Source organism: Choloepus didactylus, chromosome 20 (assembly GCF_015220235.1).
Source record: "Choloepus didactylus isolate mChoDid1 chromosome 20, mChoDid1.pri, whole genome shotgun sequence".
NCBI lineage: Eukaryota > Metazoa > Chordata > Mammalia > Pilosa > Megalonychidae > Choloepus > Choloepus didactylus.
In genome coordinates this window covers 5,895,079-5,909,251 of record NC_051326.1, presented here as the reverse complement: position 1 = coordinate 5,909,251, position 14,173 = coordinate 5,895,079, and the positions used below count along the sequence as shown (strand labels likewise).

At 39.0% G+C, this 14,173-nt stretch overlaps 1 protein-coding gene across 2 annotated transcripts in view; it reads left to right on the top strand.

Moving 5' to 3' along the window:
- SMC6 (structural maintenance of chromosomes 6) overlaps window positions 1-14,173 on the top strand; it is a 102,525-nt gene that overhangs the window by 45,488 nt on the left and 42,864 nt on the right. For both annotated transcript variants that reach the window (XM_037813263.1, XM_037813264.1), the window contains 3 exons: window positions 110-314; window positions 11,667-11,781; window positions 13,002-13,162. In XM_037813263.1, coding sequence (XP_037669191.1) covers window positions 110-314; window positions 11,667-11,781; window positions 13,002-13,162 — 481 coding nt within the window. The remainder of the gene's footprint in view (window positions 1-109; window positions 315-11,666; window positions 11,782-13,001; window positions 13,163-14,173) is intronic.

Sequence of the window (14,173 nt, the reverse complement as noted above, 5' to 3'; positions counted from 1 at the left end):
ATTCTTATTAAAAAAATTATTTTGAAGTCATTCATGAACTATTATAAGAGTTACATTACTATTTCAGAATAAGTATTTATGAATCCTTATATATCTTTCTGTTACTCAGGAGCTTGCATTCATCTTCAGGATCCTGAGCTTGCTTTGGCTATTGAATCTTGTTTAAAAGGACTTCTGCAGGCCTATTGTTGCCATAATCATGCTGATGAAAGAGTGCTTCAAGCACTGATGAAAAGGTTTTATTTACCAGGGACTTCCCGGCCACAGATAATAGTTTCCGAGTTTCGGAGTGAGATGTATGATGTAAGACACAGGTAATGCATCAGTAGTTAAATACTGTTTCTGGTTTTGCTGAATCATGTTAGAAGGTCAGATGGAATTAAAGCATTTTTAATGTTAATCATATCCATACTATTATTTATAATATTTCATCAAATCACTTCTTTAATTTCAGTGGACGCCCTAGTTCTAGGCATTGGAGATATATAGATAAGAGATAACCTGCCCTTGAGGTACTTCACACTATTATGGGAGACAATACAGATTAACAGATACAGTATGGCATGGAAATTATACTGATCATTATAATTATACTGTGGGATTTGATGTAGACCTAGCCAAATTAAGATGGAGGTCCCACGGAAGGGCATTGTCACTCATTGCCTGGATATACCGTATCCACAGATAAACTCTCAAGATATGTCTCAGAATCCATAAACAGCTGACAATTGTTTTCTTTAATGACCCTAACCAACCTTCTCAAGGAGACACTGGCTTCTTTGCTAGCTGCTGGCTAATCACTTCACATAAAATGTACATGATACATCTCCCTAGTCCCAGACTGTGTAACATTTTTTTCTCCTGTCTCTACTTTTTCTTACAAATCCTAGTTTTGCTTTGGTTTATTGATATGTGTAATGCATTATGTCCCTCATATTTGAGTAACTTTGCATGCAAACATAACTAATTGTCTATTTCTATTTTCTTGGCTGCTCAAGCAAATACCATGCAGTGGATTGGCTTAAACAAATGGGAATTTATTAGCTCATGGTTTTGAGACTTGGAAAAAGTTCAAATCAAAGTATCAGCAAGGCGATGTTTTCTTCCTGAGGAGTAGTGTTCTGGGGCTGGCTACTGGTCATCCTTGGTCCTGGGTTCCTCTGTCACATGGCAGGGCACACGGAGGCGGCCTCTCCTGGCCTCTCCTCTTCTGGTTTCCTTTGACCTTCCCCTCTTGATTACCTTGGGTTTCTCTCCCTCTGTTTGAATTTCATTCTGCTTATAAAGGACTCCAGTAATAGGATTAAGACCCATTGGGATTGGGTTGGGTCAGGCCTTCACAGAAGTAACGTCATCAGAAGATCAATTTACAATGGGTTCACGCCCACAGGAATGCATTCAGTTTAGGAATGTGTTTCTCTGGGGTATATTGCTCCAAACCGCCACATTGTCTCTGATTTATTGTTTGACACATTGATAAAATTGGCTTTCAAGATGCAGATGCAGTCCATATGAGGGCATGCTTAATGCTTATTAGGTATGTCAGGGAAGAATTCTGAGGAAAAATGATAAAACATCAGTATTTTAACTGATGAATTTGTCAAGTGACAGAAAGGGTTTGTTGCCTTCTAGGCAAATGGAATTCTACATGCAAAAAACATGAAGGTGTGACAATTTAAGTTATTCTGTAAAAGATGGCATTTGTGTTATTGATAGGAAGGAATAGAGACTTAGGACAAAGTCAATAAAATGTATTAATTGAATGTACGAGAAGGAAGAATTAAAGGTTATTCCTAGGTTTCTGGCTGGAGTGACTAGCTGAAGGAGTTAACAAACAAGTGATTTAGGGGAATATAGAATTAAAAACTGCTTTTGAGTTTGTAAAACCTGAAAAAAGTGAGATTTCAGCTGTGTTACCAAGCAAATTGTTTACAGTAAAAATGATTCCTTGATACAGGTTCCTTGCGTTTGGAACTGGGAGAACTCTAAATACCTGGTGGGATGCCAGTGTGTGACTCTTGTAATGACGCATTTCCCTTGTGTGGGGACCGTGGAACCTATTCCTGTTAAGATTGTTATGAGAGATACTTCTGTGAGCAATATCCTCTTGCACTGGAACTGTCACTTGGGAACCAACAAGAATAGTTCCCAGGCAGCTGTAGGAACTGCTATAAGGACTCCCATGGGAGAGGAACGCCTAACACTGCCTTGCTGGCGTGTTGCGTTTCTTATCCTGTATATACTGAGTGTACTTTATGATATCTTGAGAGTCTGAATGTTTAGTAGAGCCTCTTAGACACTCTCTCTTTTTTCTCACATTGGATGCTTCAGGAGTCATCACTAGTTAGTACCTGAGTTTCATGAGTAGATGAAATCAACCAGGAAAAATTTAAGAATGAGTGAGAACAGAAAGAACTGAGGTTGCAACTTTTGAGTACAAGGAGTGATCAGACGAAGATGATACCAGATCTGAGAATGAAAAGTCAGAGACAGGGGTGAACCAGGAGAGAGTGGTGTCATAGAAATGAAGAGAAGTAAGAGTTTTTTTGTTTGTTTGTTCGTTTGTTTTTAATTTTATTTTGAAATAAATTCAAAGTTAATAGGAACAGTTGCAAAAACAATACTAATCCCATACACAAAATTCCATCATACCCTGACCCCCCTCCCCCGATAGCCCAATCCACCAACTTTAACATGCTGTCACATCGCTATTTCTTTCCCTGCCTCCATCCCTATCTATCATCCATCATCTATTGCTCTGGCTTCTGAACACATGAGAGCTAGCTACACACATCCTTGAACATACACTATAATTCACATATACACTTCCCATGAACAGGAACATTCTTTTATGCAATCCCATTAAGCGCAGCTAAGAAGTTCAAGAGATTCAACAATGGTACAAAGCTTACATTCTGTATTTCCTTTTCCTTACGTCTCAACTGTGTTCCTTTGAGCCTCCTGTCCTCCATCCTCCAATCCCATCCAAGTTCATCCTTGGCATTCAATTGTCATCTATTTAGACTGTCTTTTTTTTTTCTTTTCAGTTGTGGAAACATATATACAGCCTAAATCTTCCCATTCCACCCCCTCCCTAGCCTTCCATTAGTGGGATTAATCACATTTAGAATGTTGTAAAGCTCTTTCCCACCATCCATTACTAGAAATTTTCCTTCACCTCAAACAGCAACCCTACACTCCTTTCTTAACTCCACATTGCCCCTTCCCCCGTTTTTCTTAACCCATACTCTACTTTTCATCTCTATGGTTATATTCTGATAATTTCTTTGTGTTTACTGTGGGGCTTAAAATTAACCTCTTAAATCCATAACAATCTTGTTTTTCTTTGATACCACCTTCACTTCAATAGGACACATAAACTATGTTCCTATACTCCTCCATCCCCCCACCTTTATATAGTTGTCTAAAATTACATATTTTACATTGAATTCAAAACCACTGATTTGTCATTAGAGTTTGTGTATTTTATATCATGTAGGAAATAAATAGTGGAGTTACAGTTCAAAAATTATTAACTTCTATTTGTATTCCATTGTGGTTGGAGAATGTGCTTTGAGTACATTCAAATTTTTTTTTTTTTTTTTTTTTTAATTTATTGAGGCTTGTTTTATGTCCCAGCTTATGGTCCCTTCTGGAGAAAGATCTGTGATCACTAGAGAAAAATGAGTGTCAGGTGATTTGGGATGTAAGGTATTATATATGTCTGTTAAAATTCTCTATGTCTCTTTCTCCTTTCTTTGTTTCTCTGTTGGTAGGGCTTGCTTTAGGATCTGAAGTAGGGCAGGCCTTTTATTGGCAAACTCTCTCAGCATTTGTCTGTGAAAAATTTAAGCTCTCCCTCAAATTTGAAGGAGAGTTTCTCTGGATAAAGTATTCTTGGTTGGAAATTTTTCTCTCTCTGAGTTTTAAATATGTCATGCCACTGCCTTCTCGCCTCATGGTGGCCACTGAGTAGTCACAACTTAGTCTTATGTTGTTTCCTTTGTATGTGGTGAATTGCTTTTCTCTTGCTGCTTTCAGAACTTGCTCCTTCTCTTCAGTATTTGAGAGTCTGATCAGAATATGTCTCGGAGTGGGTTTATTTGGATTTATTCTACTTGGAGTTCACTGGGCATTTATGCTTTGTGTATTTATATTGTGTATAAGGTTGGGGAAGTTTTCCCCCACAATTTCTTTGAATACTCTTTCTAGACCTTTACCCTTCTCTTCCCCTTCTGGGACACCAATGAGTCTTAAGTTTGGACGTTTTATTTTATCTGTCGTATCCCTGAGATCCATTTTGATTTTTTCAATTTTTTTCTCCATTCTTTCTTTTGTTCTTTCATTTTCTGTTCTGTGGACTTCCAGGACACTGAGACGATGTTCAGCTTCCTCTAATCTTGTATTGTGAATATCCAGAGTCTTTTTAATTTGGCCAACAGTTTCTTTTATTTCCATAAGATCTTCTATTTTTTTATTTAGTCTTGCAATGTCTTCTTTATGCTCTCCTAGGGTCTTCTTTATGTCACTTATATCCTGGGCCATGGTCTTCTTGATGTCCTTTAAATCCTTTGCCATGTTTTCGTTCCTCGATTGTGGTTCTTTGATTAATTGTGCGAGATACTGTGTCTCTTCTGATGTCTTGATTTGTGTGTTTGGAGTTGGATTCTCCATATCATCTGGTTTTATCATATGCATTAAGATTTTCTGTTGTTTTTGGCCTCTTGGCCTTTGCTTTGCTTGATAGTGTTCTTTCAAGTTGTAAAGAAAAGATACAATCTAATTTTTCAGAAACAGTTTGGTGGTGTACACTTTCTCTAACTAACCAGCAGATGGCGTCTGTGAGTCACCTATACCCCTCAGGTCAGTTCTCCACCTTGTCCCCGCGGTGTGTGTGGAGAAATGATTCTTGTGGGGTTCAGTTGAAGAACTCGGTTTGGGTGTTGCTGGAGCCGTCCACCCTGAATGTGGGTCATGTGTACGGGTGGCCAGGGAGGAAGGGCAGCTTTAATATTCAAATCCTCCAGGTTCCTGGAGATTCAAGGCCGCCGCAAGAGTCTAATCCTTCATTTCATTTCAGCCCCAGACCCTCTCTCTTGCTGTCCCACAAACCACCAGACTTGGCGTAGTGTCCCTGGGTTCTCCGAGCAGGTCCCCCCGCCCAGCCACAATCCTCCAGGACCTTTGCCGAGGGAATGCTGTGCTACGTCACCAGTGCATGCAGGAGTGCTCTCAACCTGATGCAAAAATGGCCGAACGGGGCGTCTCAACACCCCTCTCCTCACAGAGTTCCTCCTTTCCAACTCCGGGACAACTGGCGGGGCTCTGGGCTGTGGGTACAGCCCCGGGCAGGAGTTTATCCAGCCCTCCGGGGAGCCAGCTGCTAGCCGTGGGGTTTCTTTCTGCTTCCGGCTCTCCCCTCCATTCCTCCGGCCCCGAGAGTATCTGCAGCGAGCTATCTTCCAGGCCAGACACCGAGAGGCTGGCCCAGCCCCCTCTTGCTGTGTTTTACTGTGTGGTTCCCACTATCACAACTGCAGCCGCTCCTGGGTTTTTCCCTTTTTTTTTAAAAGAACCAGTTGGTCTCCAAACGCCAACCCCTGGCTTCCCCAGACTGCCGCGCAGTTGCGGGTCTTTGAGCCAGCTTACTCACTTGTTTCAGAATGCAGACTCCCGGTTTCACCAAGTATACGGTCCCTGTGGAACTAGCAGACCTCGTCCAGCTGGCGCATCGCTGTAACTGGTATTTGGGTCACTTTCTGGTTTTTATCTAGTGTTTTTCACGGAGGTGTTTTTTTTTGCCCTGTCTCACCTAGCTGCCATCTTAGTTTCTCCAGAAGTAAGAGTTTTAAGAAGGGGAATCACTTATTTTAAAATATTGCTGAGATAATATTTAATCAGAGTTTAATTATAATAATTGGGAATCAAATGTTATTGATGTTGGTGACCTTATCAAGAATAGTTTCAGAGGAATAAGGGGAAAGAAGGAGTGGATTGGGGAATGAGTGGGAAACTATTGACACAGATTATTTTATTTCTAAAAATTTAAGAAATAGAAGATTTAGACTAGTTGGAAAGGAAAGTAGAATGAAGAGATATTTTGTGGAGAGAGGATAGAGTCACATCCTATTGGAAACAGGAGGGAATAGCAAACAGCACAGGTGAAAGGTTGGCTGTGACCAAGAGGAGGACAAGATCCTTTAGGATGAGCATGTATGTGTATATTTATAATTGAAGGAAGGGGTGTGAAGTTGAGCTAAGTTTGTGCAGTATAATGTAAATTTTCTTGAAAGTAGGCAGTAAGTTCATGTGTTGAGAATGAGGGCTTTAGGAGTTGGGTAGGAAGTTTGGAAATAATCCTATTTAAGGGTTAGACTAGCTGCTGAGAAGACTGTGCTCCTTTGGTTACTGAGACACCATTTTCTTGATTCTCCTTCCGCCTTTTTCTCAGCCTATTCGTGGGGGCAGGGGTGCCTTCCTTTATCTGTTACTCCTTTTTATCTTGGTGTTCTCCATAGCTTTGTTGTCACTGCCCACTTCATGTGTTCCTCTCACAGTCTCACCCATACCAGGGTTCCACTCAGCATCTCCTTTAAGATTTTCTCTTTATCAATTTGATTATGATATGCCTTGTTGTAGTTTCCATGTTTCTTGTGTTTTGGATTTGTTGAGCTTGTTGATGGATCTGTGGACTTAAAAGTTTTTCATCAAATTTGGAAGTTTTTTAGCCATTATTTCTTCAAATATTTTTCTGTCTCCCCTCTCCTTTCTTTCAGGGACTCCAACTACGTGTATAATTAGGCTGCTGAAAGTCATCCCACAGCTCACTGATGCTCTTCTTTTCTTCTTGCTTTCTTGTTTACTTGTGTCTTTTGTTTGTTATTGTTTTCTACTGCTATGCCTTCAAGTTCACCAATCCTTTCTTCTGCGTTATCTAATCTATTACAAATCCCATCTAGGTTAGTTTTCATTTCAGGTACTGTTGTTTATTTCTCTAGGAATTCAATTTGGATCTTTTTAAAATCTCTTGTATGTCTTAAGAACATATGGTATACAGTTATAGTAACTATTTTGATGTCTTTACTAATGTGTCAGTTCTGGGTCAGTTTTGATAGGTTTTTCTCCTGATGGTTTGTATTTTCTTGCCTCTTTTCATGCCTGGCAATCTTTGATTGGATGCCACACATTGTGAATTTTACCTTGTTTTTGAATATCAGATATTTTTGTATTTCTGTACATCTTGAGCTTTGTTCTGGGGTACAGTAAACTTGGAAACAGTTTGATTCTGACAGTCTTACTTTTATAACTTTTTAGGTGAATCTGATGCACAGTGCTCAGTCTAGGCCTAATTATTCCCATACTACTGAGTTGAGACTTTCCTGTGTACACTACCCAATGCCCTGGGAACTATCAGTTTTTCTAGTCTGTCTCAAGAGAACAGCTGCTGTTTGAGACGTTGTGTAAACACCAGGCACTGTTCTCTCTAATCCTTCCTAATGGTTCTTTCCTCAGCCCCAGGTAATTTCCTCACATGCATGCACTGATTGGTACTTTCTGAGTGCTTGAGTGAGGCCCTCTGCAGCTCTCTCAACTTGGCTCTCGTGCAGTTCTCTCTTCTTTGGTACTGTGTCCTAGAAACTAGCTGCCTTGATCTCCATGGACTTTCAACTGCATCTTTTCAACTCAGGGAGTCTGCTGGGATCTGCTTTAGTTCTCCTTCCTCCTCTGTGGTCTGGCATATCTCTTAAGGCAGTAAGCTGGGACAACTGTAGGGCTCCTCTCATTGGTTTTCCCATTCATTGAGTATCACTGTCCTTCATTACTCAGTGTCCACTGTTTTGTAAGCTATTGTTTCATAATTTTGCATGGTTCAGTTGTTCTTCAGGTGAGACAGTAAATCTGGCTTCTGTTAACTCCATCTTGCCAAAAAGCAGAAGTCAGACCCAGATGTCTTTCTTGAGTTACAGACTAATTTTTATGGCTGTCTTTTAGACTTCTTGACCTAAATGTTCCACAGTTCTCTCAAATGTAACATGTCCAAAGTTGAACTCCTACTCTTTGCCAAACCTCTCGTATTTCTTTTCTGTGTATATCACTTTATTCACAGTTGTCTGAGCTAGAAACCTGAATGTCATGTCCTCTCTCTTTCTGTAGTCCCCACATCTATGTTTGACTATGTATGTATAAAACCGTATAAAATTGCTCTCTCTCTATATATATGTGTCACTATATAATAATATAGCAGAGGAAGTCTTTGACCGTGGTACCTTGTTAAGACGTAGGAATGCTTCAACTTCATCATCTTAAAGACACTTTAGACAGTCATTTTTTACTTCTCTTTTCTCGTCACCATTCTCATATTCAAGTTCCCGTTAATTAAGTCTTTGTTTTATTCTGCCTGTAGTCTTCCTCTTCTAACTCATCCCGCATCCACCTTTTTTGAGGCAAAATTGTATTGAATGTCTATTGTGTGAAATGCTGGGCAGCCCTCACTGAGTGACAGTTGCCATTCAGTAGTGAGTGATGTCATGGGGAAGACAAGCATGTAAACAGCATTACATTCTCAGGTTTACTAGGGTTACTGCAGGTGAGCAGAGACCCCATCTGGAACATTTAATCATTCCTCCTTAGTTCAGGACTTTGCCATTATGTAAGACAGGGGTCAAAGCTACTGAGGGATGGGGTCCTTGGGGTTTACCAGCAGCTACCCCTCTCATCTTGGTGAGCAGTTACTTCCTCCTGAGTGGCTGGTGTGCTCCCTACTTGGAAACAGGTTCATGCATTTGTGAGTAAATCAGAATTTTCCAGGTATAAAGAAGGTGCTGTTTATTAAAATTCTAGGATCGCTCTCTCTTCATATATTTGGAGACATTAAAAATAAAAGCACAAACCTTAAATGTTTTTACTCTATATTTTAAATTGTGGTATATTTCTTTCTACTTGACTTTAGAAATCCATTTTGTCACAGTGCCTATCTGTACCTCTCCTTACCAGTGAGGCCTATTATGTGTGTCTGGATTTTATGTGCCCCTCTTGTCCTATTCAGGCTTTCTATTTAACTATGTTTGGTGGACCTATTTCTTGGTATCCTCTCCCTGTCTCTTGTCACTGACTTCTCATTACTGCTATTCCTTTCTACTTTTAGCTCTTATCTACTGATCTTATGGCATCTCTCAACATATAATAATTGTAATGTAAGCCAATTTGAAATAAATCCTTGAGAAGTATAGCAAAAGAAAGGAATGGTTGTGTCTGGGTGGTTTAGAGCAAGCTAGTAGTAGCAATCTCATCTTAAATAATGGCATTTTTCTGCTCAAAAATGGTTACTGCTTCCTAGCATAGAAACCTGTTTTCAATGGACTGGCCAGAATTTGCTTTTCACCAGAATCTCGGACTACATCCTTGCCCTCTTATACCCCAACGTCTTTTCCATTCTCACCCTCATTCCCTATTAGGTTTCACTGACCGTGCTTGACATTTCTAGAGCAACTCTACTCTTTTCTTTCCTTGTTTTTACTTCCATTTGAGCTTTTATCCTAAGGAGGTGGTTTAGTTACTACCATCCCATTTCTGTTTCTCTTTACAGGAAGAACTCCTCAAAAGAGTTGTCTGAGTCTTTAATTTGTCTCTCCTTGAACTTGCTGCATTCAGGCTTTTGTAGCTTCACCACATCCCAAACAAATCGTCAAGACACCAATGAAACTCATGTTGCTTATTAATTCAGTAGTCCATCTTTACTACGCACTGACTTGACGTATCAGCAATATTGGACTCACTTGATCATCTCATTCTTCCTGAAAACGTTTTTCACTTGGCTTCTAGGATCTTACTCTTTTAGTTTTCCTAATTCTATAGGTGTTCTTTTTTTTTTTTTTTCCTTCAGTTTCCTTTGCTTATTCTTCCTCAACAGGGAACCTCTAAATATTTTAATCAGTGCTCCAGACCTCTTTTCTCCATGCACTTACTTCCTAGGTGAACTGAGTCTAGTTTCATGGCTTAAAATACAGTTCATATACCAATGAATACCAAATTCATACCTTGCTCTTTTCTCTGGACTCCAGAATATGATGTATTTAGAATATATTCTCCACTTAGATGTCATAGGTATTTCAAACTTAACATCTAAAAGCCAAACTTCATTTCTCCCCAAAACCTGCTCTACAGTCTTTTCCATTTTCATTATACAGTTGTTCAAGCCCAAAATCTCAGTCATCCTTGACTGCTCCCTGCAACCCCACATCCTGTTTTCTGTATTTAAAAATATATCTAGGATCTAAACACTTCTGCGGCTTCCGCCCTGGTAAAAGCTATCGCCATGTCTCACTTGGGTATTGGGATAGGCTGGTCTTCTGCTTCTGGCTCCCTGCCACTCAGTCTCAGTTTAGCAGCCAGAGTAGTCAGATCCTGTCATTGCTCAGCTCAACATGCCCTAAGCTTTCCCATCCCGTTGCCCTCGCTGGGAACCTTCCCAGGGCCTTCGTGGCCCACACCAGTGGTATCCTCACTGTCTCTCTCTCTCTGTCATTATCCCCGAGAGCACTGCGCCCACTGCTCAGGCTGCCACAGCAGGTGGTGGCCTCTCGCCTTCTGCCTTATCCTTTGGGGCCTTTGTGGTTGCCATTTCTTCTGGCTGAAATGCAGCTCTTCAAGATGCCATGTGGCTCCCATTTCTCAGGTGTCTGCTGGGTGACATCTAAGGGAGGCTTTTCCCGACCTTTCTGTGTAAAATATAGTATGCCATTTTTCTCTTCTTCCTTTTTCATTAATGTCTGTCCCTTCAATAGAATGTAAGGGCCCTGAGGAGAACGACGTTGTTTATTTTGTTTACTGCTGTATCTTTATCCTGTGGGACAGCACCTGGCACATAGTAGGTGCTCAGTAAGTACATGCCAAATTAATGAATGAATAAATATAAAACATATATATTTGTACAAAGACACCATTCCCCCTAGATAGTCATGGCTCCTGTTCTGTTAACTTTGGTGTGTCCTTCTTCAATGCTTACAGTAAGCTCATATGATTGAATTTTTCAGTGGAAATCTTGAATGTCTTTGACGGAGCCCCAAATTGCAATTCATAGGGATATGTTTTTCTTTCCTCTTTCCTCTGTGATGATAATAAACTTCATTTTTTTTTTTTTGTTTATTCTGTTTATTGTTTTATGTAATGGGAAAATTAAGCTTTTTAAAGTGGTTTTTTAATTAATTGACTTTTACATTTGCTATCAGTAAAAAGTTTAAGGAGGTTGATACTTACTTGCTATCGTAAGGCAACAGAGCATAATAAAGATTCTGGGTTATAGAGCTGAGCTGCCTTGTTTAAGTCCTAACGTCTACTTAACTAGCTTTATGATGTTGGGGAACTTATTAAACTCTCTAACACTTCCTCAACATTCCTGTAAAAAAAATGGAGTGAATAGTAGTATCTATCTCATAGGGTTGTTATGAGGATGAAATGAGTTAATGTTTGTAATATGCTTAGAACAGTGCCTGGCACATAGTATTATATAAATGTTTGCTAAGTAAATAAAATAAACCTATTACAGATATGTTTTCAATTGTTATCATATTTTCCATGGCCATCTTGTCTGTAATCTGCACACCCATTTAAAAAAATTTTTTAATTCAAATCTGGTAAGCTAACCCTTGCGTATTTTTGTCTCGTAGAGCTGCTTATCATCCTGAGTTTCCAACAGTTCTGACAGCTTTAGAAATAGATAATGCAGTTGTTGCCAACAGCCTGATTGACATGAGGGGAATAGAGACAGTGCTGTTAATCAAAGTAAGTCTGGTGCTTGCTGTAAGTTATGGTATTTTAAAACTTTCAAAACTGAAGATACTTATGTCAATTTGTATTTCACTTCTTTTATTATAGAGTTGTTGATATGTTTCACCATTGTACTTTTACTTCATAGGGAAATCTATATAATAATCCTTATAGTGCCTGTTGGTTTGTGATTTTTCTACCCAGGGAACTTTATAACTTTTGGCTGTTTCTCATAAAATAATTTCACAAATGGATATTATTCCTTGGTGCATGGTGCTATAAAGACTTTTGTTCATTCTTTCTTGATTGGCTACCAAATCCATTTTGTATATGCCCTTGCAGATGCATATTTCACTTTCTTCTACTTTTTAAGAATACTTTAATGATATTTTAAAAATTCTTTTTCTTATAATTTTGAGCTCTGTAAAACAAACCAATATTTATTCATTTGTATATGCATTTCTATGTACTTGCTGGACTTGATTACCAGATTGGGTTTCATCTATTGGCAAAAATTTGCTGAGAAGGGACAAGGAGCTTGAAACAGAACTCTGTAATCAAAACAAACATAATAGAGTCTGTTTTTCTCGTTAATGGAAAGAGAGAAGGGTGGTATTGATAATCCAAGTGTATGTATTGCAGTTTGATATTGTAATTATTTGTGGGTTTGGCTCTCTCATGTTTTGGAACAGTGCTTGAAATAAAATAATGAAATGCTATTGTAAAAATCTGTCCCCAGAGAGAGTAACTAGGTCTCTAATAAGCCTAATTCCCTTTTTTACTTCCTCCAGAGCTTAAATATTTGCAGATTTTCCCTATATAATTCAAAGTATCTTTTATGGGATTTTGCTATTCACTCATATCATTTCTAGGTTATAAAAAACATTTTCTCAAAAAATAATATCCGTATGCACTCGTCTAAAATAAATGTTTTCATGTGGAAAGACAGGTAAAATATTTTTCAAGTATTTTACATGAATAGCAATATTAGAATTTAAAAATGAAATGGATTGGTTTGTCATGAAAGATGATGTTAGTGTAGCATTGTGGTGCTATAAAGAGTGTTTTAATAGTTTTAATTCTCTGAATTCTTATTCACTGCATGAGTTACTTCATTTGAAATTTAAAGGTACTTGAATTATCTTAAAATAATAAAGGTGAGTAATATTTTGAAATTTTGTGCATCAGGAATGCTTTGACGTAATTTTAAAAATATATTTATCTGGTTCTTTTAGAATAATTCAGTAGCTCGTGCAGTAATGCAGTCCCAAAAGCCACCCAAGAATTGTAGAGAAGCTTTTACTGCTGATGGTGACCAAGTTTTTGCAGGACGTTATTATTCATCTGAAAATACAAGACCTAAGTTCCTAAGCAAAGATTTGGATTCTGAGATAAGGTTGGTGTGAAGTTTAGCTTTACTATATTATTCCCACTGCTTCCTTGGGGTTCAGTTTCTTTCCTGTTACTCTTTTTAAATAGTTATTTCAGTGAAGAATTGTGAGTAATCCATCTCAGTGTTTAGTTTTAAAAGATCATTTAGCTGAATATAGAAATCAAGGTTGACAGTTATTTTCTGTCATTGCTTTGATGACAGTATTCTAGGCTGAGAGAATTTTAGAACAGTACTACTGAAATGTGTTCCTGAGACCACCTTTTTAAACATTGTTTGTTCCCTGTCTGCAAAGAGATAAGGAGTTTAGCTCGGTGTAAATCAGCTACATCGTTATGCCCACTATTTGCTGATTTTTCTCAGGGAGGGAACCAGGGTGCTAGTTTACATTTTGGCTTAAATTCTTATCATTCCTCTGACTGGTACGTTGAGTTTCACTGTTCTAGAAAGATGGCAAATTGACTACAGCTCACTACTCAATTCCAATCTATTTGCCTTTCATTTTGTGACCCTAGGATATCTGGATACAAATAAAGCTTAGTCCTGTGTGATAGTCCCAGCACAGAGAATTGGTGCTGTATCCCTTAGGAGTTATGAAAAGGCTGGAGGGGAGGCTAGAATTTAGTGAATCTTGGAAAGAGCAAAGCCCACCAAGCTCCATGGATCTCTGGGAGAAAGCTCAACTGAAATCTTTGCTTGAGTGTGCATGGTTCCTCGGCCCTCTGAGCCTGGGAAGGAGCTGAATAGTTGTGCATCCCCCCTGATGCCATGAGGATGTAAAGAGACAGAATCAGGAAGGCTTCTTTAAGGTGCCTTTGTCAGTGTGCCACCCTCCCTAACTGTTGGATCACTTGCCCTTGGGGATAGAGATTACTTTCACTTGTGGGACTGCTGCCATTGGACATTTTGCAGCAGCAAGACCTGAGTGCCAGTGCTCCAATTAAAAAAAAATCTCAAGGATTTAGCAGCCTAAGAGAACAATTAAAATACATGCCTAGGAAATAGAACTGCTGGAGG